Source organism: Solanum lycopersicum, chromosome 8 (genome assembly GCF_036512215.1).
Source record: "Solanum lycopersicum chromosome 8, SLM_r2.1".
In the NCBI taxonomy this organism is placed as follows: Eukaryota; Viridiplantae; Streptophyta; class Magnoliopsida; order Solanales; family Solanaceae; genus Solanum; species Solanum lycopersicum.
Genome location: NC_090807.1, coordinates 1,685,346 through 1,707,973, shown reverse-complemented (window position 1 = coordinate 1,707,973; position 22,628 = coordinate 1,685,346). Strand labels below are relative to the sequence as shown.

The following is a 22,628-nucleotide window of genomic DNA, read 5'->3' as shown; positions in this document are numbered from 1 at the left end:
CAATAATTGATAATTCAAAATATTAAGAATATCTATGAAAAATTTATCATCAAAAAAAACTTATTTAAATCTCAAAATGTAAAATACATAAAATGAAATAAAAAATAACATTATTCACAAAACTCGCAAAAATATGAAACTCTTAATAAAAAGATCGAATGAACCCATCACATTGAACGTTGTTGGTACTGTCAACGGAGAATACAGTTGGCAGGCGGTGTGACACAGACTTCACGAAAATTGTCCCTTTTGTTGTCGACATTTATCTATCACGGGGATGCTAACGAACAAAATCGAACATTATTTCAATTCATCTCCATTTTTGTATAGTTATTCCTCGATAATTGAGTTGAGGTTTCGATATCTATAATTCAATTAACATTTTTTTATTTTGAATTATCGATTACGATTCGATTTTAAAGCTTTCAATTTTCATTAACAATTACAAGGCATAGAAGGAAGATCGGAGGCTTTAGCATAAGCCGTCAACGGCGATTTCTTAAAAACTCTACTCCCGAAAACCAAAAACCCTAACGTATGACCGGAAATCGCCGCCAGAAAAATTCCGCCATTGAAGGACATAACAGAAAGCATAACCAGATAAGCCAAACCAATTCTAACTCCGTACAACGCCGTTTGAATCAACCCGGCCGTCACATGATTTGCACTCTCTTTGATGTAATTTGAGTGCGATAGCAACTCGACGAAGAAAGCAAGTAGAAAAACGACGATAAGTGCGAAAACGTACATACCGATGTTGTCGTATCCCGGCCAACCGGAGAAGAGAATTTCAGCGTTTTTTCCCCAGAAAAACGTCATGTGCATCATCATGTTGTGGTTGTTCACGGCGGCATGTGGTACCGGCGGCGCCATATCTCCGTGCATATTCATAGCGCCGTTCATCTCTGCAAATTGAATCGTCTCTCTGTTGAATTTTCTTCTAAATTGGAGTGTGAAATGTGTGATAGAGGAGGTGTATACATGTTTTAGATAAGCCAAATTTTGATAGTAACAGTTCAGTAATAATAAATGTTCGTTTACTCTCCTATAAGGAAAGTATAATTTTACCTCGTCCCCGTAAAATATAACATATAATAATTTGAAATAGATCATAAAATTATTTTTATTTAACATCTAATTAAAAATATTAAATAATTCTTATGACATTATTAATTTAATATAGTATAATTTTAATTTTTTAAAAATTAAATAGAAAAAAAGATTTGATATACCTTTCAACAATTTTGTCAGTTATAAAATGACTCACATATACCCTTCATTTTAACAGAAATTTAAAAAAAACAGTTTTAAATTTATAATTGTTATTTTTAATTTTTTTTAAAAAAATTATTTAGGAGTATATATGATTATTTTATCAAAGTTTAACATATATTTTATTTTTTTATACATAAATTATTTTTTGACTTCTTTTATTATAATTATTTGAGTTTTTTATTCTTATTTTTTTTACTTTCATTCCTTAGTTTAAAGGAAAAAAATTGAAATATTTTTTTGTCTATATTGTAATTTGATTTTTGCATTCGAAGAAAAAAATTTGTTCCAACTACAATAAGTTTTACAAAAATATTATTGAAATATAAATAAATTTGATTATCAAAATAACAATTTTAAATTAGTCATGAAATAAAAAAAAAGTCAAAAAAAATATATTTGACGAGAATTAAATTTACTCATAGAGAATTATGTTTTTTTAAAATAAAATAAAAAGTAAAATTAAATTTTTTTTTTCATTTCTGTTAGAAAAAAAGGATATATGTGAGTTATTTATTTATAAATAGAGTTATATATTAATAACTTTCATAACAAAAAATATATAAGTCCTAAATAATAAAATTTAAGGGTATATCAGATATTTTTTCAATTAAATATAACACAACAAAAATTCACGTTGGACGGACTTGATATATCATTTTAAAAAGGTGGATTTAATTATTTTTTTATAAAATAAAAGGATTTTTAATACATATTAAATTGTTAATTAAGAAATATGTACAGTGAAAAACACGTGGCCCCACTTCTTCACATGGTAAACGCGTGTCTCACTGACTATATTTATACACTATATATATTTTACGTCTCTTATTACGTAAATTTATCGATATACTCTTTGTTCGACGAATTTTGAGTTAAAATTTTTAATAAATAAATATAAATTAATATATTTTTATTAATTAAATTGATCACTGAATATAAAGTAGTTATTTAATTTTTCTATATTTTTCAAATTCATATTTTTATGGCTAATCACTCTAAAGAACAATAAAAAGAATAATGTCATTTATGACATTAATTTTGTGAAATGATAATTACTATCTCCGTTCAATCATAGTTGTTTAATGTAATATTATTTTGAAATATCCAGCAATATTTATTTGTGAAATTAATAGATAATTTTATACTTAGTTCCTACTTTACCCTTATCATTAATTATAATAATTTCTTTATTACATTTTTCAAGACATTGTATTTGTTATGTTCAAAGGGTGTTATAATAAAATTGTTCTTTTCTAATTATACTTTTTCTACGAAGTGTACAAAATCAACATTCGACGGAGGAAGTGAAAAAATTATTTTTCCTTAATAAAAAGGTCAAAATAAAATGAAACGGAGAAAGTCAAAAGAGATGGTACAACACATCATACAACATATTTAGCAAAATGTTCATCGCTCTAACTTTCCTAAAATGTTATCGCACTTACAGTAAATCTACCAGAAATGCATTACTTTTAGGGAATACGATAAGTACGAATTAATAATTTTGAAGAATCGAAGCAACTTTGATAGGCAAAATGTACAAGATCCAAAAACACTACTTCAGTGCTTGCCCATCACCAACTTCTTCACATTATCTTTGTCAATTGGTTTTTTGTGATCCTTGGTAGAAATTTTACCTATAATTTTCAAAACAAAATTAATAAGGGAAACAAATGCGATAACTGAAACACAATAGATAACAAATAATATTTTCTTCGTTTAAAAAAGAATGACCTTCTTTTTCTTTTTACCTCTTTTTTTTTGTAATAACTTTCTACCTAACATGTTTAAGGCCACAAGGTTAAAAGACAATTTTGTACATTTGACATACAAAAATCTTCTTTATTTTCTTAAATTCCGTGTCAAGTCAAATTAGATCATTCTTTATGAATCGGAGAGAATAATAGATATCAAAAATCAAGAAAATACATAGTATACTACAATAGACACGGTGTTCCTAGACTCCCACGAAGCCTAAACCCACCGAAAACCTAGTCAAAAGCTCAACTATACCTACTGACCTTCTACCCTAATCCGCATCATCCATACCCTCCCATGTCCTATCTAATCACTTCTTCGACTTACCTCTACCTCTTCTCATACCCCCTAACATCCAACCTTTCGTACGTCCTTAGTAGAGCATCTACACATCTCCGAAAGAAATGATACTTACAATCGAAATACAACACGATGCTGAAAATGAGGAAACTTACCATTATATTTCCATGTTGTGTTTTCGCCATTAGAAACAACCTCAAACATTATGCAATCTCCTTCCTTCAAGCAATTTGCATCGCGGAATACACGCCATCCACCCTTGATACATACGCTATTGCCAAAAGAACGTAGCTTAACGTTCCACGACCTTTCCCTTCTATCATCTCTAATAACCAAATCACATTTCTTGTTGGTGAGACGATATGCATGAGCAATTTTCGTTGGAATGTACTGAAAACGGTTTACAAAACCAATCACACATATAACCGAAGAGTGGCATACTGTATTCTTGAAGTAAACTTTCGACTTACCAAGAAATCATTGACGAGGCAATAAGGTCTAATAATGCATACGAAATGAGACTGAGCAAAAGGCTTGTTCTTGTTCTTGTTCTTGTTCTTGTTCGTGTTCGTTCCTGCACAGGAAAACACATGACTTGTCATGGATTCTAAATCATATAACAGAGAAGAGGTTGCTTAGATGAGAAAACTTGCCATAAAATTTCCATATTGGTTTCTCTCCGTTACTAACGACCTCAAACATCATGCGATCTCCCTCCTTCAAGTCATTTTCAACGCGAAATTTACTCCATCCTTTAGCTATATAGACTCCATAACCATAGGTATCAATCCTTAAATTCCATGATCTTTGTCGTTCATCTCTAATAACCAAACCACATTTAGTATTGATGAGTCCGTTTGCCCAAGCAAATCCTCTAGGAAGGCGCTGAAATGGTTTATAAGTTAAACAATTCGACACATATATATATCATCAGCTTCATGTGTTCCGCTGTATTCATTACTCCAATGAAACAAAGAAAATTACGCAGATGTTTTCTTTACGAACTCACATAGTAATTTCTTTTAAGGCAATACGGCCTGACAATGCACTCAACACGAGATTGAGTAAACGAGCTGCAAGTAGCAAATTCTTCCTTTGGAAAAGCCTTTCTTGTTGACACGATGTTGGCGTTTGGTTTGTCTGTGACAGAGACAAACTCATGTCAAAAAATCAAACATGAAAAAAACGATTAGGGGTTGTTCGATTGGGTGTACAAGAATAGTACTGAATAAGGTTTATTAGTAATACTAAATAGTTTTGTCGAAGATAGCAATATAATATCATGGTTATATTGTACATAACAAAGAAAAAAAGGATCATCGATATAAAAGAGGAGGTTTTAATCTGAAAAAAACTTACCACCGCGAAATTTCCATATTGGTTTTTCTCCATTAGCAATAACCTCAAACATCATATAATCTCCAACATTTAAGTCATTTGCAACGCGGAACTCACGCCATCCACCTAATAGATGGACTCTACAATCGTGGGTAGCTAGCCTTAATTTCCACGATCTTTGTCTTTCATCTCTGATAATCACGTCACATTTCTTGTTGAAGATATCGTTTTCCATTGCAAAGTGTTTAGGAAGGCGCTGAAAATGGTTTACAACAAATCTGGACATATAAATATGATTATACGCTTCATACGTTTTGCTGTAAACAACTCCAAATCTGGTAGTTTTGAGACTTACCAAGTAACTATGTGTAATGCAATATGGTTTGACGATACACTCAAAATGAGATCGACTGCAAGGGTTGTAAGTAGCAGCTTCTGCATAGGGTAACGCCTCGCCTGATGACATGATGCAGAGGTTCGATTTTCCTATAACGTTGTTAGTCATTAGAGAAATCAAATATGACAAAACTTACTACAATCAAAACATGAATAGCACGTAATCGTCCATCCCATTACAATGTGTAAAATGTTGAACCTTCGTGTGTTTACTTTTCATATTTTGAAACCGTTAGTTAAAGATTAAAGGATTCTAAAGATGTTCGTTTACCTTTGAATTCAAATTTCTTGCAAGTCTCTTCAACATTATTGAATCCTGCTTCTTGTTGAAGATACTCTGCATATTCTCTGTCACAATGACTCGAATCGAAGATGGAAACTTCGAATTCCATGTCTCCTTCATGTCTAAACACCAACATATCTCCCAAATGCAAATCATTCTCATTAGCAAACTTTTTCCAACCCTCTTCTAATCGCCAACCGTTCACCTTAACCAACCACGTTTTACCCGCGCTTCTCAGTATTGCATGTTCGTGTTGATCATGTCCCTTCAGATACTTCAAGAAACCTATAGGAATTTTCTGCAGTACTACACAAACTTAACAACAACATATCCAGTGCAGGGAGCGTAGAGTATACGCAAACCTTTTCCTAACATGAAACACAAACATGTACCAAATAAATCCAAGTTTCAAACACAGAGTCATTTGTCTTACATTCCAATTTAGTCCGTGTTAAGGAAAATGTCTTTTATTTTAAACAAGCTCTTTAATTTCAATTTATCACAAAATAAAATGACAATTTGATACATTTGACATATGTTTAATTTGGAGGATCTTAGTAGCTTAATTGATTAGTTACCAAAACACTCATCTTGTTAGTGAGAGTTCGATTTCACACTATAAAAACATTGTGAATTCTATGAGAATTTTTCTGAGGATTAGTAAGAAAATTCGTAGGAAACGTATTTTTTCCTGCAAATTTTCATACTAATTCCCATGTAATTCACAGTTTTACTGTAATGTCACATTGTAACCCCTTCCCCCTCACCCAATATTTTTTAAAAAGACAAATGTTTAATTTAAAAAACCGTGAAATTTAAAATTTTTCTATACTTTACTCCATCAATTCCAATTTATATGACTTATTTTTCTTGTAGTTCTCAAAATAATGATACAATTTTATATTAAGCAACAATTTAACTTTGTAATACCTATTTTATCTTTAATAAAATGATTTTAGCTACACATATTTTAGATCATAATTTTTGAAAGTCTTTCCTTTCTTCCTTAAACTCAGTGCGGAGTCAAACTAACTCATATAAAATGAGATAAAAGGAGCATTAAACTCCGAATCCAGTCAAATAAGACAAACAAATTGAACCAGACAATTACAATCATGCTTTTGTTTTAGGACCTGAAATTGTACTAATTTTGTACCTATTTAAACAATTATAGAATGTTTAAAAGAACTATAGCTTTCAATTTATAGTGTTTTTTTTTTCTTTTCTGGAATAAATTTTTCCATCTCTACAACATCGTACATGAAACATATAGTAAATAAAAGAAAGATTTAAAAATAAAAAATAAAAACTTAAAAAAGGATTACTTACAAGACCATGCTTGAAACCTTTATGAATGGGTTTCAAAAATTGAGGTTTCTTTGGAGGAATTTTCATGACAATCAACAAAATGCCTCTTTCTCTTTTGCAATTTTCACATTTAAGAAAAATCAGTAAAGTTTGTAACAATTTAATAAAAAATTTAAACTTTTAATGGAATTGTTAGACATCTTTTCAAGGCAGTGTAGACTGTGTAAAAGCATATGACAATTTTGCAGTTTTCCAAAAGAGAAATTTGAATACATGGAAAGTTGTGTGGGTCCAGTTGTTTACCATTTTCCTCAAAATATACAATTAACTTTATTTAAAAGTTAATATCGGAAATAAATTACTCACATCGGGTGTTCATTGCAAGTCAATGCAATCTCTATTATTATGTGATTATATGGAGTGAAATGAATGATAAATATAAACACATTACATACATGTATTGGCTTGGTGTAAACACTCTGTGCGGATAAATTTTATCCGTTAATATCTCAGTCATATAATATTGCAATCTCTATTATTATGTGATTATATGGAGTGAAATGAACAATAATTATAAACACATTACATACATGTATTGACTTGGTGTAAACACTCTGTGCGGATAAATTTTATTCGTTAATATCTCAGTCATATAATATCGCAAGTCAATGCAATCTCTATTATTATGTGATTATATGGAGTGAAATGAACAACAAATATAAACACATTAGATACATGTATTGGCTTGGTGTAAACACTCTGTGCGAATAAATTTTATCCGTTAATATCTCATAGCCATATATTATCGTAGATTAGATTTCATATATAAGCTACTCTTCGTTTATTTTTATTTGTTACTATTTGACTTGATATGATCATTAAGAAAAAATAATTATTAGTATAGGCATATTACTATACGATCTCTATTAGTTGATGTTAATATAAGATGTTGAAAAATGATTTGGAGAATGATATTTAATTAGCTAATGATAAAATATGATTTAAAAAAATAATTATTTTTTCTTGATATATCAAAATTGATAAGTAAAAAATAAAATTATATTAATGACAGATAAAAGTAAAAGAAGAGAATGTTATATACTATTGTTATAAATATTTTGTCCACCCTATTTACTTTTTACTTTATTCGAAATTTTTAAAGTTTGAAACTAAAGATGGAAATTGCATTTGTGTTTATAGTTTTTGTAAAAAAAAGTTTAATTGACTTGATTTAAAGATGAAGTATAATTTAAACACAATTACTTTTATAAAAATAAAAAACTTAAAAATAAATTTGAAAGAATAAAATAATGAAAACAAATATAATTTGATTTTCAAACATGAAATATAATTTATTTTTCAAAGGTCTAATCTATCCATACCATGCAACCTTACTTATTATGAGTCCAATATGAAATTACATTCTAAGTAGCAAACAATTAGGTAAATTGAGAATGTTAATTGTTACTCTTTGGAATTATTGTTTTTTATTTTTAGAGTCACGCTATAAAAACTTTAACTAACATTTTAAGATATATTTTTTCATCATATTAATATGCAAAAAATTATAATTAATAGTACTTTTCATGCAGTTTTAGAATATCTAATTTTTTTGTTTAAAACATCAAAGTAATGTAATCTAATTTACCTTTGAAAATTAGTCAAATTAACTTTCGATAATCGCAACATGACAAACAATTCCGAACATAGGGAGTATAACTTAACTTGGAAATCGCAAAAGTCAAACCTGAAAATCTCACATACCCAAAACCAAACTTAAAAAAATCAATTCAACTCTGAGTTCATTTGAAATTGTAACTTCTTCGATCAAAGAATCAAAATTTTCATATCCAATATGAATGAATCTAAACACAAACAAACCTTGAAATAATATTGAGCCCACAAAATTTACTGTCCTTTAAAGATTTTGATCTCCTCACAATCATTTTCTACCAACGACAACATATCAGTGAAATTTCAGAATATACACAAACCTTATTTACTACCTCGGGAGGTAGATATGTTGATTCTGAAAGACCCTCGACTCAAGTGAAGAAAAAAGAGACAGTAAGAAAAGGTAGTAAGCAACAAGAAAACGGTACAAAACCCTAGACTGAAGTTTCCTTTACCATCAACAACTGCTTCATATTATCTTGTCAATGGCTTCTATGATGCTTGGCTATTCGCATCCTTTAACTTCCAGAATATTTACCTACAGTTATCAAAACAAGATATTGACTCAAATTCTGAGACTGAAGTGTATAAAGCTTTACATAACACCATAGAGGTGCAAGGTAAACCTTTATATATGGAAAATTTGATAAGCAATTGTTTGGGCATTTGATACAAAATCAAACATATACACAGACTTGCAGGCTCACACACAGCACAAATTCACACACTGACAGATACTCCCTCCATTTCAATTTGTTTGCCCTACTTTTCATTTTAGTCGTTTCTAAAAGAATGTTTCTTTCCCTTTTTGACAACTCTTTAATTTCAACTTTCTACGCTGTATGTTTAAGACGACTACAAGATTAAAGGATATGATAGTACATTCTACATGTCTAAAATTTACTTTCTTTAACTCCGTGTCAAGTCAAAACTAGGCAAACAAATTGAAAGAGAGGGACTATAAAGTTACTTCCAGTCTCCATTTACTCTCTAACCAGTCAGCTAAAAATTGACCATTAACGGTACAATCAACACAATTTGAAACCTTCAAGACTTTGTGCAACTTTAAAGTTTAACATAGCATTCAAAAATCTTGGTTTTAAGATGTTTATAGTTCCAAAATAACTTCCACATTCTAATAACAAAAAGGACAAAAAGGAAATATAACAACATATACTTAAACACAGGATAGTCATGAACTAAAGAGATAAAAGAAATACTCACATGAGCTATAGGTATTGTGCCATTGTTGGTGAGTTCAAACTTGTAAGTATCTCCTAATTGAATACCATTTGCATTTCTGAACTGCGTCCATCCCCTTTTAATTCCAAATTGATGTCCTGTTTGCCCTAGCCATACTGACCATGATCTCTGCTTTTCGTCGATAAGAATCATCTCACTTCTACTCATCAAACCATTTGATTTTACAAAATCCATGGGAAGATACTGCACAAATTTATCCCAATATATTAGATCAATACAACATTATCACCAAAAAAAAAGCAAAGGTTTTTACTAAATTTGTTCAGCTCACTCTTACTAAAAGAGCTTTTGTGAAGGCGTAAGGTTTGATAGTGGATATGAAATGTGGGTTGGTATCAGCAGATGTTGAAGCTAGTGTTTGCGACATTGGAGTAGTCACGTCCGACTTCTTATGCCTAAGATGTTTAATTGCTTTAAAGTAACCAATAAAAGAAGAAGAAAAAATCGTTATGCACGCGATATTTGCAACATTAATGAAGAAATCCAACCGGACATCGGTTTGCACATAAAAGTAAATATGCGAATGATTATATCAAGTTGATTTTTACTCAATACTTCTAAAGTCCTCCGGAGTCTTTGCTGAAGCATACCAGAGAAATTTAGTCAGCAAATGTTACTTGAATAGACAACATGCAATGCTGAAGTTTCTCAACCAACGCCAACAAAAGGTCAAGTCCAATTTCAACCATGTTCCTTTTAGGATGTCGAAAGGCCATCAAAATAGAATCCATAACAAGCTTTAGTTACTCGTTCAAAATATTGTCTTTCATGTTCTTTAGGCAACATGTTTAAACAGTTAAAAGGCTGACGGTCTAGAAAGCAGTTGCCGAAGACCATCTTTAGTAACCAAAACACACACATTCACTGCAAAGGTCTTCTACAGAACTATTTTATGCATCTCTATTTCACTCTTTTCAAGAACTTTTATTGATATTATTTGTCAAATATTCTTTATCCCACATGAATTTTCTTTGAAGTTTTTACATAACAAAATATGAAAAATTGAAAATTTATTCTGATGGAACCTGCAACAGGGTCTTTAATTTAGAGGTCTAAATACATAAACATGAGCCAAAGGCCCCTTTATTTTGGAATATAGCCTATGAAAAATGAAGTACTTTGTTATAACAAGCAAAAGCAACTAAAACGAGAGTACAATATTAAATTCCAACTGTTTGGTTGGGTAAATCTTTTACAGTGTAGTTGTTTGTGAAGGACATGTTTTACAGTTTGGAGAACAAACACTAAATAATTTTATTGAAGATGTCATAGTTTCATGCTGTATATATCAAAGTAAAATGATCGCTGACAAAAAGACAGGTTGCTCAAATAGGAAACTTACTGCAAATTTTTTCTCCATAAGGAACGATCTCAAATGTCACATAATCTCCCTTTTTTAAGTTATTCACAATGCAGAAGTTACTCCATTCACCATATACACGGACACATGAATCATAGGCAACAAGCCTTAAATTCCATGATCTTTGTCTTTCATCTCTTACAATCAGATCACATTTCTTGTTGGTAAGACCGTTTGCGATTGCAAAATGTTTAGGAAGACGCTGAAATGGTTTAAACAATTCGCACATATGATACGGTTCATACTTTTGCTGTACATAACTCTAATGAACAGAGGAGGGAAAATTAAAATGGTGCAAATGATTCCTTTAGCCTGAAATTTCTTGAATTGTTGAGGGGAAATGAGTTTTTGAGACTTACCAAGTAACCATTTGAAATGTAATTTGGTCTGACAATGCACTGATAATGAGATTGACCCCTACAGTTGTGAGTAGCAGCTTCTGCACAGGGTTAGATTGTAGACAAATCCATGTCAAGAAAATCGAACATGACAGAAATGACTACCACCAACACATGATAGAGTCTAAGCATCCACCCCGGACATATATTTGTTAGTTTTTAATTTAAGCTAGTTGACACTTATGCTAAGGTTAAGGGACTCTGCAGATGTTGTTACCTTTGAATTTCACTTTCTTGAAAGTCTCTTCAGCATTATCGACTCCTTCCAGCAGATACTCTGTGTATTCTCTATCACAATGACTTGAATCAAAGATGGAAACTTCAAATTCCATATCTCCTTCATGTTTGAAGACCAAAAAATCTCCCAAATGCAAATCATGCTCCTCTGCAAACTTTTCCCAACCCTCTTCTAATCGCCAGCCGTTCACCTTCACGAGCCACTTTTTCCCCATACTTTTCAGTATTGCATGTTTAATATGGTTCATTCCCTCCAGATACTTCAAGAAATCTATGGGAATTTTCTGCAGTACAACATAAACTTGCCCCAATTAAAGAACTATTGCTTTCAATTTTTTGTGTTTTTTTTCTTCTAGGATAAATCTTCCACCTCCACAACATCATACATGCAACATATAGTAAACAAGGTAAAGATGGAAAAAAAAAAACATGACTGGATTACTCACAGGACCAAGATTGAAACCTGGCTGAATCGGTTTGAAAAATTTGAGGTTTCTTTGAAGCGATTTTCATCACAGTCACTAGATGACTCAAATTCCATGTCTCCTTCATGTTTGAAAATCAACAAATCTCCCAAATTGCAAATCATTCTCCTTAGCAAACATTTTCCAACCCTCTTCTAATAGCCAACTGCTCACCTTCACCAACCACGTTTTACCTGCCCTTCCCAGGATAGCATGTTCATATTGATCGTGTCCATTCAGAAACTTTAAGAAACCTATAGGAATTTTCTGCAGTACAATGCAAACTTAACAACAACATACCCAACGTAGGGGTCTAAGAAATGTAGAGTGTACGCAGAAGACTTTATGTCTACCTTGGAGGTAGAGAGGTTGTTTCAATATAACACAAACTTGCCCAAAATAAACACTAGAAAAAGATACAAAAGAATGTCTTGCTTTCCTTTTTAGTCCATTTAAAAAAGAATGTATGTTTCCCTCTTAACAACTCTTCAAAGACGAGTAAAGAATTACAGAAAAAAAACACGAATCTATTTCTTTCGAAGTGAAACAAAATTTACCTGTGTTGGAACATCAGTATTCCAACATAAATCAAGTGCCACACCAAACAAAGCACACAATTCTATTTCTTCTGAAAACAATGCTTAGAGAAAGAGGAGATGTATTTCAAAAATTTCATAACAAATTCTGAAGCAATGCCGTAGTATATATAGCTAACAAATAAGTATTGACTTATTGTGATAAAAAGGGGTAACATTCCAACAAATAATCAATCAATCAGATAATCCAAATCCGAATTCAAACTGAGCGATGACAAAATGTTTGCCTTCTTCCCAACTCATTAAGTTACAGAGAAGTTCTTTTCTATTTATTCCAAACTAATTCTTCTCCTTCCTCTGATATGGAACAGCATCTCTTCATTTCTCATTCACGGATCTAAAGGCTACGATAATATAATTACTATCATGCATGAAAAGGATACTTTGAAAACAAAAGTACAACACATGCTAATTTCTTTGCCCATCATCAAATGCTTCATATCATCTACAATGACTTCTGTGATGCTTGGCAATTGGCATCCTTAATTCCCAGAATATTTACCTACATTTTTCAAAACAAAACATAGACTCAGTTCTTAGACTGAATTGTACAAAGCTTTACTTACATAACCATAGAGGTCTAAGGTAAACCTTTTATATGGAAAATTTGGTAAGCAATTGTTTGGACATTTGATACAACATGATACAATATCAACAGAAAATAAAAATCGTTTTTGTACACAATACAGGGACTTGCACTCTCACACAGCACAAATTCACACACTGACTATAAGAAATAGAATTACTTCAACAGTCTCCATTTACTCTCTAACCAATCAAGGTCAGCTAAAAGTTTGACAATTAACAGTACAATCAACACAATTTGAAGCCTTCAAAATTCTGTTGTATGACATTCAAAAAACTCACTAAAAATTGCTTTTGGTTCCACAATAACTCCCATATTCTTATAACAGAAGGAACAAAAAGAAAAATAACAACATGTCACACAAGATAGTCATGAAACTAAAGAGAAATAAAGCAATACTCATATGAATTATAGGTATTGTGCCATTGTTAGTGAGTTCAAATTTGTAAGTATCTCCTTCTTGAAGACCATTTGCTTTTCTGAACTGTGGCCATCCCCTTTTAATTCCAAAGTGGTGTTCCATTTGCCCAAGCAACACTGACCATGATCTCTGCTTTTCATCGACAAGAATCATCTCACTTCTACTCATCAAGCCATTTGATTTCACAAAACGCATCGGAAAATACTGCTCAGATTTATCCCAATATATAGATCAATACGCCATTATCACAACAAAAAATAAATATTAACAAAGGTTTTTACTAAATTTGTTCAGACCACTCTTACCAAAATAGCTTTTGTGAATGTGTAACGTCTGATAGTGGATATAAAATGAGGGTCGGCATCAGCAGATGTTGAAGCTGGTGTTTGCGATATTGGAGTAGTCATGTCCGACGTTTTATGCCTAAGATCTGTTATTGTTTTGAAGTAACCAAGAAAAGAAGAAAAAAGAAACATCAGTCATTATGCACATGATAGTTGCAATATTAATGAAGGTCATTCTTTACTTGGTTTGCTCATAAAAGTAAATATACCAATAATTATATCACAGAGATTTTTATTAAAGTCGAGTCTTTGCTGAAGCATACCAGAGAAATTTAGTCAGCAAATTAGACTTGAATAGACAACATATATGCTGAAATTTCTCTAGCAGTACCAACAAAACGTTTACTCCAATTTCAACCATGTTCCTCTTAGGGTGTCGGAAAATCCATAAAAATAGAATTCATAACAATCTTGAGTCCCCAGTTAAAAGTATATTTCATGCTCTTTAAGCAAACATGTTTAAACAGTTACAAAAACTCACAGTCTACAAAGAAATTACCGATGACCATCTTACCTAACCAAAACACACACATTCACCGCGAAGGTCTTCTACAGAACTAGTTTATGCATCCCTATTACACTCATTTCAAGAAAAAGTACTTCTATCGATACTATTTGACAAATATTGTTTAATCCACATGAATTTTCTTTGAAGGTTTTAAATAAAAAAATATGAAAATTTATCCAAATGGAGACTGCAACAGGGCCTTTAATTTAGAGGTCTCAAAACATAAACATGAGCCAAGGGCAGCACTTCGTTATAAGAAGTAAAATGCAACTAAAAAGAAAGTACAATATTAAATTTTTCAACCGTTTGGTTGGGTAAATTTTTAACAGCGCAGTTATTTGTGAAGAACATGTTTTACAGTTTGGAGAACCAACACCAAATTATTTTGTCGAAGATGCCATATAGTGTCATAGAGTACATATCTAACTAAAAAGATCGTTGACAAAAAGACAGATGTTGCTTAAATGGAAAACTTACAGTGAAATTTCCATATAGGTTTTTCTCCATTAGCAATAACCGCAAACATCATATAATCTCCCTCCTTCAAGTTATTAACCTAAACTATTTGAAACTTATGTTAAGATTAAGGGACTCTAAATATGTTACCTTTTTCCACTTTCTTTGAAGTCGCATCAACATAATTGCCCTCTTCTTCTTGCAGATACTCTGCGTACTCTCTGTCACAATGACTTGAATCAAAGATGGAAACTTCAAATTCCATGTCTCCTTCATGTTTGAAAATCAACAAATCTCCCAATTGCAAATCATTCTCCTTAGCAAACTTTTTCCAACCTTCTTCTAATCGCCAACCGGTCACCTTCACCAACCACTTTTTACCCCTACTTCTCAGTATTGCTTGTTTAATATGGTTCAATCCCTTCAAATACTTCAAGAAACCTATAGGAATTTTCTGCCAGTACAACATAAACTAGCCCCAATCAAAAAAACTATAGCTTTCAAATTTTAATGGGATAAATTCTTCCACCTCCACAACATCATACATGCAACATATACTACATGTACACTTTTCTTTCTAGTTCATCCAAAAAAAAAATCACTTTTCTATAAATAGAAAAAAGTTCACTTTAAACTTTCCCCTTTCAAAAATCTTACTTTACTTACTTAAACTTAGTATCTAAAGTCAAAATATGTCAAATAAATTGGGACCAAAGGGAGTATTAAACAAAGGAAAGACATACAAAAAATTGAAAAGGATTTTACTCACAATACAATGCTTGTAACCTGGCTGAATTGGTTTGAAAAAACGAGGTTTTTTTGAAGCTACTTTCATGGCAGTCAACAAAAATGCCCTTCCTGTTTGCAAAATCCAAATTACAGTAGATTGTTAAGTAGTAATTCAATTTTCTATAGATACAACATGAAAAAATTTCAAAGTAAAGAAAATACCAATAGTACGAAAATCTTAGTAGCTCAGTTGATTAACTCTCGTAATTTCTTCTCCATTTCCGATTTAGGGTTTACTAAGCGATCAACTGTGAACTCGGATTCTGCTCCTTCTCCATAGCTCCATTTTTTGTGAGTTTTTGCTTGAATAAAATAAACATATCAAAGTTTATTATATTATATAATAATTGAGATTTAATTAATTAAAATAGAATCCTAATTATATAATTAGAAATTTATAATAATCAATTCTAATTATTTCTTTACGTTTGCTTTAAAAATATATTTACAATCCCAAAAATTTAGCTTTTCTAAATACATTAAAAACTTGTTCGAGAGGATAATTATATTTAAGGGTTTGGACCAATAAACAATTGATTGATTAAAGGAAGAATACATCTCGAATTATCGTAAATGGTCTGCAAATATTCTTTGTTATATTTTTGAGACATTGATATTTCCGTCGTTCAAAAACTAGAGTATTTATGTCCTTCTCTCTAATAGAAGACTATAGGGACACGTGACACGATCTTATCCGTCGATCCGTTTTAATAAATGTTGGGTCGGTGAATAAGATTTGACATGTATGTTCGTTAGTGTGAAGGGTATATATGTATTAGTTTTTGAAAAATAGGGGCATTAATGCCTCAAAAATATGATGAAAGATGCATGGCATTTACGATAGTTCGAAAATATCAAATTAGATTTCATATTCTCTTCTTTTACTTCCATTCACTACTAGTCCAATATATTCATCTCCAATCAAACAAAACAATTTTTTTCAGCGCTACGTAAGTTGATATTTTATGTAATTATAAATTATAACAAAAAAACATATGAAAGCCTAATTTTGAGGATGCATGTATGTAAGCGTTTTTTACTTATGATAACAATGTAATTACAACTTTATATTATTTTTTAGTGGGTTAACAGTTTATCCAATAAGAAATTTGAGTAATTCATCACCACACTAGTAAACGATCAACTTAAAAGTTTAATTCATCTACCAACCATTTATGGTTGGCTTTTCGGATATGGTTTTAGACCGTCCTAGAAATTGAAACAGAACAAAAAAAAAAGACAAACAAATGGAAACATAGCAAGGGAGTAGTAATTATGCATGAAAGGACACATCAAAATAGAAGTAAAACATATAGAACATATTATACAACTTATCATCAAAGGTTTTTTTTTGGTTGTTGTTGAGATATAGCAAAATGCAATAGATCCAAAAACATTATATCCACTTGCTTTAGTGCCTAGTTTCCTTTCCCATCACCAACATCATCATATTTACCTACAAATGTTACAAACAAAACATAGCCTAATTATATAATCTAAAAACTTTGGAGACTAAATTGTATAATCATGAAAAAAGAAAAAAACATATATCAATTGTTATACATTATGAAACATCAAAGTCATGAAACTAAAAGAAGATTCAGAAAAAGAAAAAAAAAACTTACAATGGAAATGAACTAAAGGTATTGTGCCATTGTTGATGAGTTCAAACTTGTAAGTATCTCCAACTTGAACACCGTTGGCTTCTATGAACTTTCGCCATCCCTTTTTAATTCCAAAGTGATACTTGTCGATTTGCCCAAGGCACATTGACCATGATCTCCGTTTTTCATCCATGATAATCAACTCGCGTTTATCCAGCAAGCCGTTTGATTTTGCAAAAGCTATTGGAAGATACTACTCAAATATATAGATTTAATACCGAATTATCATTAAAAGAAAGAAGAAAAGTAGCTAAGGTAGTTGTTGCTGAATTTGTTAAAATCACTCTTACCAGAACAGGAAATCTGAGGGTGTAAGGTTTAATAGTAGATATAAAATGAGGGTTGGCATCAGCAGCTTCTTGTGATTTAGGAGTAGTCACGTCCGAGGTCTCAAGCGTAGCATCTGTTATTGCAGAAGAAACATTACAATCATAAATGTAACAAAAAGACGGGGGGATATTTGACATAAACTACAAAAGTTCTTTCCAAACCTTCATCTGACATTCTTTCAGCATCCGAATCTTTCTTCTTTACTTCATCCTGAAGAAACGGGCTTTCTCTCAAATCTAGTTTTGTTAATTCAAACAACATCAGTACTGAAACTAAAGATGAATTTAAAACCAAAAAAAAAAGATGATAAAGTCGAAACAGAAAGGAACTGTTATCTGTTGGGCACATACAGTCATACAGATACAAACTTTTCTGATATTACTCGATGAAGTGATTAATAGCAACATACTTTTGAAGAGTACCGAGGTTAGCTCAAAGGGGTTTCTACCACACACTCAAAAGCTTCTCACCGTAACAGTAATTTTCTAAAGGAAAAAAAGCAGTGCGATATTATATACTTCCTTCACACTCTTCAAAAAAGAGAAGTCTCTAGACAGTAAGACTTTTGTCCTCTGTTGAACCAGGGGAACTGAACATTTGTAGGATCTCATAAGAATTTGAGAAATATGTAAGATAAAGTAATAAGATCCACAACAGAATACTATACCGAATATGTACGATCAGGGCAACAAGATGGAATCGATTAGAAGATGGCATATCAATCAAGGTCAGTTAACAGAACATGTGTTGACCAAAAAATTCAGAGGATCAGTGACAATGACAAAGTAAGAGTAGATGAAGCACACACAAAAAGACCCCTCGATGCCCCTAAAACCGAGTCAACAGCTCTACCCCACATACTATCTGCGTCCCGACAACTCCAGGAAGCCCTCATAGCAACCAACTTCTCCCTAATCTCCTGAGAATTTGGCCTCAGTAATCTAATCCTTAGTTGGTCATATGCGACCCTCTTCTTCTTTCTCTTGGTCTTTCTAATGTGTGTCTAGCAATTATAATTCAAACCATAGACTAGATAGAATCCTTGTACTATAATTTCATCTCATCGTAATTAATTTAAATAAGTAAACAGCAGAAAACAGGATGAGATAGTTTTAAGATAAGGTCTTAGATGAAAAACTTGCCATGAAATCTGAATATAGGTGTTTCTCCATTGGAAACTATCTCAAACATTAAGATATCTCCTTCCTTTAAGCATTTCGTACGGCTGAATTCATGCCATCCACTTCCAATGAAGGTGTTTTTGCCATTTGTATGCACACCAAACGTCCATGATCGTTGCTCATCCCTCACAATTATCTCACATTTCCTGTTGCGGAGACTATTTTCTTGTGCAAATTGTTTTGGAATACACTGAAACAGTTTGTAAGCAGTCGCAAATAAACAATCAATATGGATGTTTGTTTTAATCTTCCAAGTTGTCAAACAGATAATTGTTCTCATAGGCTTATGTAGGAAACAAATTCATCTTTCTTTGTTTTTTTTCCAGCATAGTAGTAAAAGTATAATGTACTTGTGAAATTACCAGACAATACTTTGAAAGGCAATAAGGTCGAATTGTACAAATGAAATGAGAGCGACTGAGATGCTTGTCCTTATAAGCAGCTTTTACATTGGAGAAACCCTTGCCTGATTTCTTGACTTTGCGCTTTGGTTTTTCTGTTGCATTTGTTAATTACACACAGAGTCATGTCAGAAAAGAATATATATAAAAAAAGGAAGTTACACATTTGACTGCTCGGCCAATAATATTTCTAAATGAAGTAAGCATCATCAAAATTGTTCCTCATATTCATACCGGCAATGCATCGTTACTCTTCTTATATACTTTGTATTAAAATAAGAAAATTAATTTCAATATAGGAAACAAATAACAGAACAAAAGAAGTTCACCTTTGGATTTCAATTTCTTGGAAGACTCTTCAACAATACAGGCTTCTTCTTCTTCTCCTCCGTGAACATGAACTCCTTGTTCGTATTCTCTCTCACAACAACTTGAATCAAAGACGGCGACCTCAAATTCCATGTCTCCTTCATGTCTGAATATCAAAACATTTCCTAATTGTAAATCATGGTCCTTTACAAACTCTTCCCAACCATCTTCCAGTCGCCGTCCATTCACCTTCACGGACCACTTCTTACTTGCCCGTCTTAGCAATGCATATTCATTTTCTTGTCCCTTCAAATACTTGAAGAAACCTATAGGAATTGTCTTCAATACAACAATTTCGTATGATTAAAATGGCCTTGTCCCGTCATTATCAATTTCAACACACAATACAAAATACGCATGTGAACATTCCTAAAATGTCAACAACAACAACACACCCAGTAAAATCCCACAACTGAGGTCTCGGGAAAGTAAATTGTACGTAGACCTCACCACTACCTTATGAAGTTAAAGAGGTTGTTTCCAAAAAACCACGTAGCTCCAAAATGTCGACAAATATTAAATTCGTAATCCATGATTTCAAAAGTGAAGGTTGACCCTACCATGTTTAAACCATGGATCATTCTACAATGCTAATACTATTTTCTTAGAGGTGTCAAATAGACCAGTTTAACCGAATTTTAGCGAGCCGCTACATTGTCCAATCATTAACCCACCCAAACATAACTTGGCCTGAAATGTTTTAGTCATAACGCGATAAACTTAACTCAACCCTCACAACACTTACCAACAATCTTTTCTCTATAATGACTATGATCAACATATCAAACAAAAAAAGGTCCTTTTTTAGGGAAAATTACTCGATATAGCAAACGCATACACTATGAGTTTGAGTATACAACGTCTTACCCACTCTGCCAGAACTGTCTTATACTACGATATCGAACAAACTCAACTTATAGATCCACTATGAGGAATCGTATTTTACATGAAATAGCAAAACTTCAAATAAATTACAACACATAGCAAGACTTTTGAGTATCAATTTTCCATGTATCAGTATACCAATCTGCACTATATTTATCTAACTATACAAGTATTTTTCACCCAAATAATCAATAAACGAAGATTCACAGCATGCAACAGACCAAAAAAAAATCAAAATTATTACTTACAATTTGTTGCTTACAACCTGGCAAAATAGGTTTTAAAAAATGAGGTTTTTTTGGAGGGATTTTCATGGAAAAACCCTGCGCTTTAAATCAGGTACTTTCTACAGGTTCATAATATTGCCCTTTGGGTTTTATTTTCGCCCTATATTTATAGGAAAAGTTAACAAAAATAATTACAAATTTTAGCGATACTTTTTATTTATTACCATTTATAACAATATTATGTTGAATCTGTAATATGTATTAAAAATGAATTAAGTATGCAATAAATATATATTATAACTATTTTTAGGCTTTTAAAATGAATTATTCATCAATAAAATTTGTATTATATGTGAATAATAATTTATCATCTGTAATATGAATTAAAAGTGTAGTATAAGTGTATTAAAAGTGATCAAGTGAGAAAAGAAAAGTTATTATAAATATTAAATATTTTTTATTTATAGTATATTTATATAAGTTTTTCATATTTATATTTGAGAAAAGGGTTAGCAAAATATTTCTATTATACCAAATATTTAAATATTTATATGTGCCTACATGGATAAATTACTATTCATAATTATTCGATATTTTTATGTTTAGGTGGACACATATATATCTTTAAAATAGTGTCTTTCCAGAGTTTGATATTGTTACAGCAATTTCGATCAAAGTTCAGATATATTTCAGATCATTTTTTCTTTATATTCTCTTGGAGATTAGTTTAAGAGATTAATTAATTATATTTATAATTTAACTTTAATTATTTTTATTTACAAGACTAGTTTGTCAATAACTAAAAAGGATATCATTGAAAATTGATGTTCAATTTATGTAATAATTTTTTTTTCTTTAATAGACGTACATTATCTTACAAATTCACTTACTATGGAACTGTGCGACTAACTATCAAATTTAAAGTATATTTTTTTAAAAAAAATTGATTTCAAACTTTTTAAAATGTAAAACTTTAACCTATAAATTTATATTTCATAAAAATTCATAATTTTTAAAACTTTATTAACAATAAAAAAGAAGATTCATTCTCGTCTTTAGTAAGTATATATGAAAGGATTTTATCGAACATTAGCTAGTTACTACAATTATTAATTCATTACACTAATGAAACTTTGTAAATTTATTGATAGATATGTTAGAATATTTAAATATTTTATTTATGAATCATAATGTGCTCATTTGGTAACATAGTATGAGAATAAGGAAACTTTTGATAGTTCTTCACAAAATATGAAGAGTTTTATGCTTATAAAAAACACAATTTAATTAAGAAATTCAAATTATATGTCCAAACAAAATTTTAAACTTTAAATTAACCTAACTATCATGTGATATTCGGAGTTGTAACAACTAAAGAGGTATCAAGCTGCTAAAACGTTTGATTTGCAGGACGAAAACATAAACTATTACTCCTTTCTTTTTAATTTATTTGTCTGATTTAACTTAACATAGAGTTAAAGAAAATAAAAAAAAAACTTTTAAATATTGTAATCTAAGACTAATGATACGTAGAATATACCAATATTCTTCAACCTTATAGTTTTAATTATGTCGTGTAGAAAATTAGAATTAGTGATATACTATGAAGGAAAAAAAATATGACACACAAATTGAAACGAAGAGCGTATAAAGAATGAGAAGTTGTAATGTCAAATCTCTAACAACAACCAAAAAAAAACAAAAACCATCCATATACACTCTTACATGGAATAATGCTAACAAAAACATGTTTGGCTTTTGAAGAACAACAATCAAAGTACATTTTCTTTAGATTAGCCAACATGTAATAAATCCAA

The 22,628-nt window shown here is 31.1% G+C and overlaps 4 protein-coding genes across 5 annotated transcripts; all 4 read right to left on the bottom strand.

Moving 5' to 3' along the window:
• Positions 1-42: 42 nt before the first annotated feature.
• Positions 43-1,053, bottom strand: LOC101262638 (copper transporter 6). Its single transcript, XM_004244432.5, has one exon. The coding sequence runs from the start codon at positions 901-903 to the stop codon at positions 436-438; it is 468 nt and encodes a 155-aa protein (XP_004244480.1). The 5' UTR covers positions 904-1,053; the 3' UTR covers positions 43-435.
• Positions 1,054-2,580: 1,527 nt separating this feature from the next.
• Positions 2,581-6,886, bottom strand: LOC101252102 (B3 domain-containing protein REM8-like). Its single transcript, XM_026032576.2, has 9 exons — positions 6,680-6,886; positions 5,339-5,648; positions 5,027-5,157; positions 4,693-4,927; positions 4,343-4,473; positions 3,987-4,218; positions 3,804-3,907; positions 3,489-3,723; positions 2,581-2,912 (listed from the first exon to the last, which is right to left on the bottom strand). Exons 1-9 carry the CDS (start codon positions 6,743-6,745, stop codon positions 2,836-2,838), a joined length of 1,521 nt encoding a protein of 506 aa, XP_025888361.2. The 5' UTR covers positions 6,746-6,886; the 3' UTR covers positions 2,581-2,835.
• Positions 6,887-8,459: 1,573 nt separating this feature from the next.
• Positions 8,460-16,227, bottom strand: LOC109120964 (B3 domain-containing protein REM14-like). The gene is made up of 13 exons (XM_069287952.1): positions 15,917-16,227; positions 15,735-15,823; positions 15,116-15,419; positions 13,963-14,087; positions 13,636-13,861; positions 12,612-12,682; positions 12,229-12,321; positions 11,571-11,874; positions 11,315-11,394; positions 10,938-11,157; positions 9,867-10,006; positions 9,557-9,778; positions 8,460-8,870 (listed from the first exon to the last, which is right to left on the bottom strand). Exons 2-13 carry the CDS (start codon positions 15,798-15,800, stop codon positions 8,838-8,840), a joined length of 1,884 nt encoding a protein of 627 aa, XP_069144053.1. The 5' UTR covers positions 15,801-15,823; positions 15,917-16,227; the 3' UTR covers positions 8,460-8,837.
• Positions 16,228-17,027: 800 nt separating this feature from the next.
• Positions 17,028-20,952, bottom strand: LOC101251495 (putative B3 domain-containing protein REM15). 2 transcript variants are annotated; one of them, XR_011210971.1, is made up of 8 exons: positions 20,833-20,941; positions 19,660-19,978; positions 19,292-19,425; positions 18,891-19,119; positions 17,910-17,984; positions 17,709-17,821; positions 17,380-17,598; positions 17,028-17,210 (listed from the first exon to the last, which is right to left on the bottom strand). XR_011210971.1 is itself a non-coding variant. In XM_026032520.2 (8 exons), exons 1-8 carry the CDS (start codon positions 20,896-20,898, stop codon positions 17,173-17,175), a joined length of 1,206 nt encoding a protein of 401 aa, XP_025888305.2. In that variant the 5' UTR covers positions 20,899-20,952; the 3' UTR covers positions 17,028-17,172. The 2 variants fall into 2 exon arrangements, 1 of the variants encoding a protein (XP_025888305.2); XM_026032520.2 differs by having other exon boundaries at positions 17,380-17,611; positions 20,833-20,952.
• Positions 20,953-22,628: the final 1,676 nt, after the last annotated feature.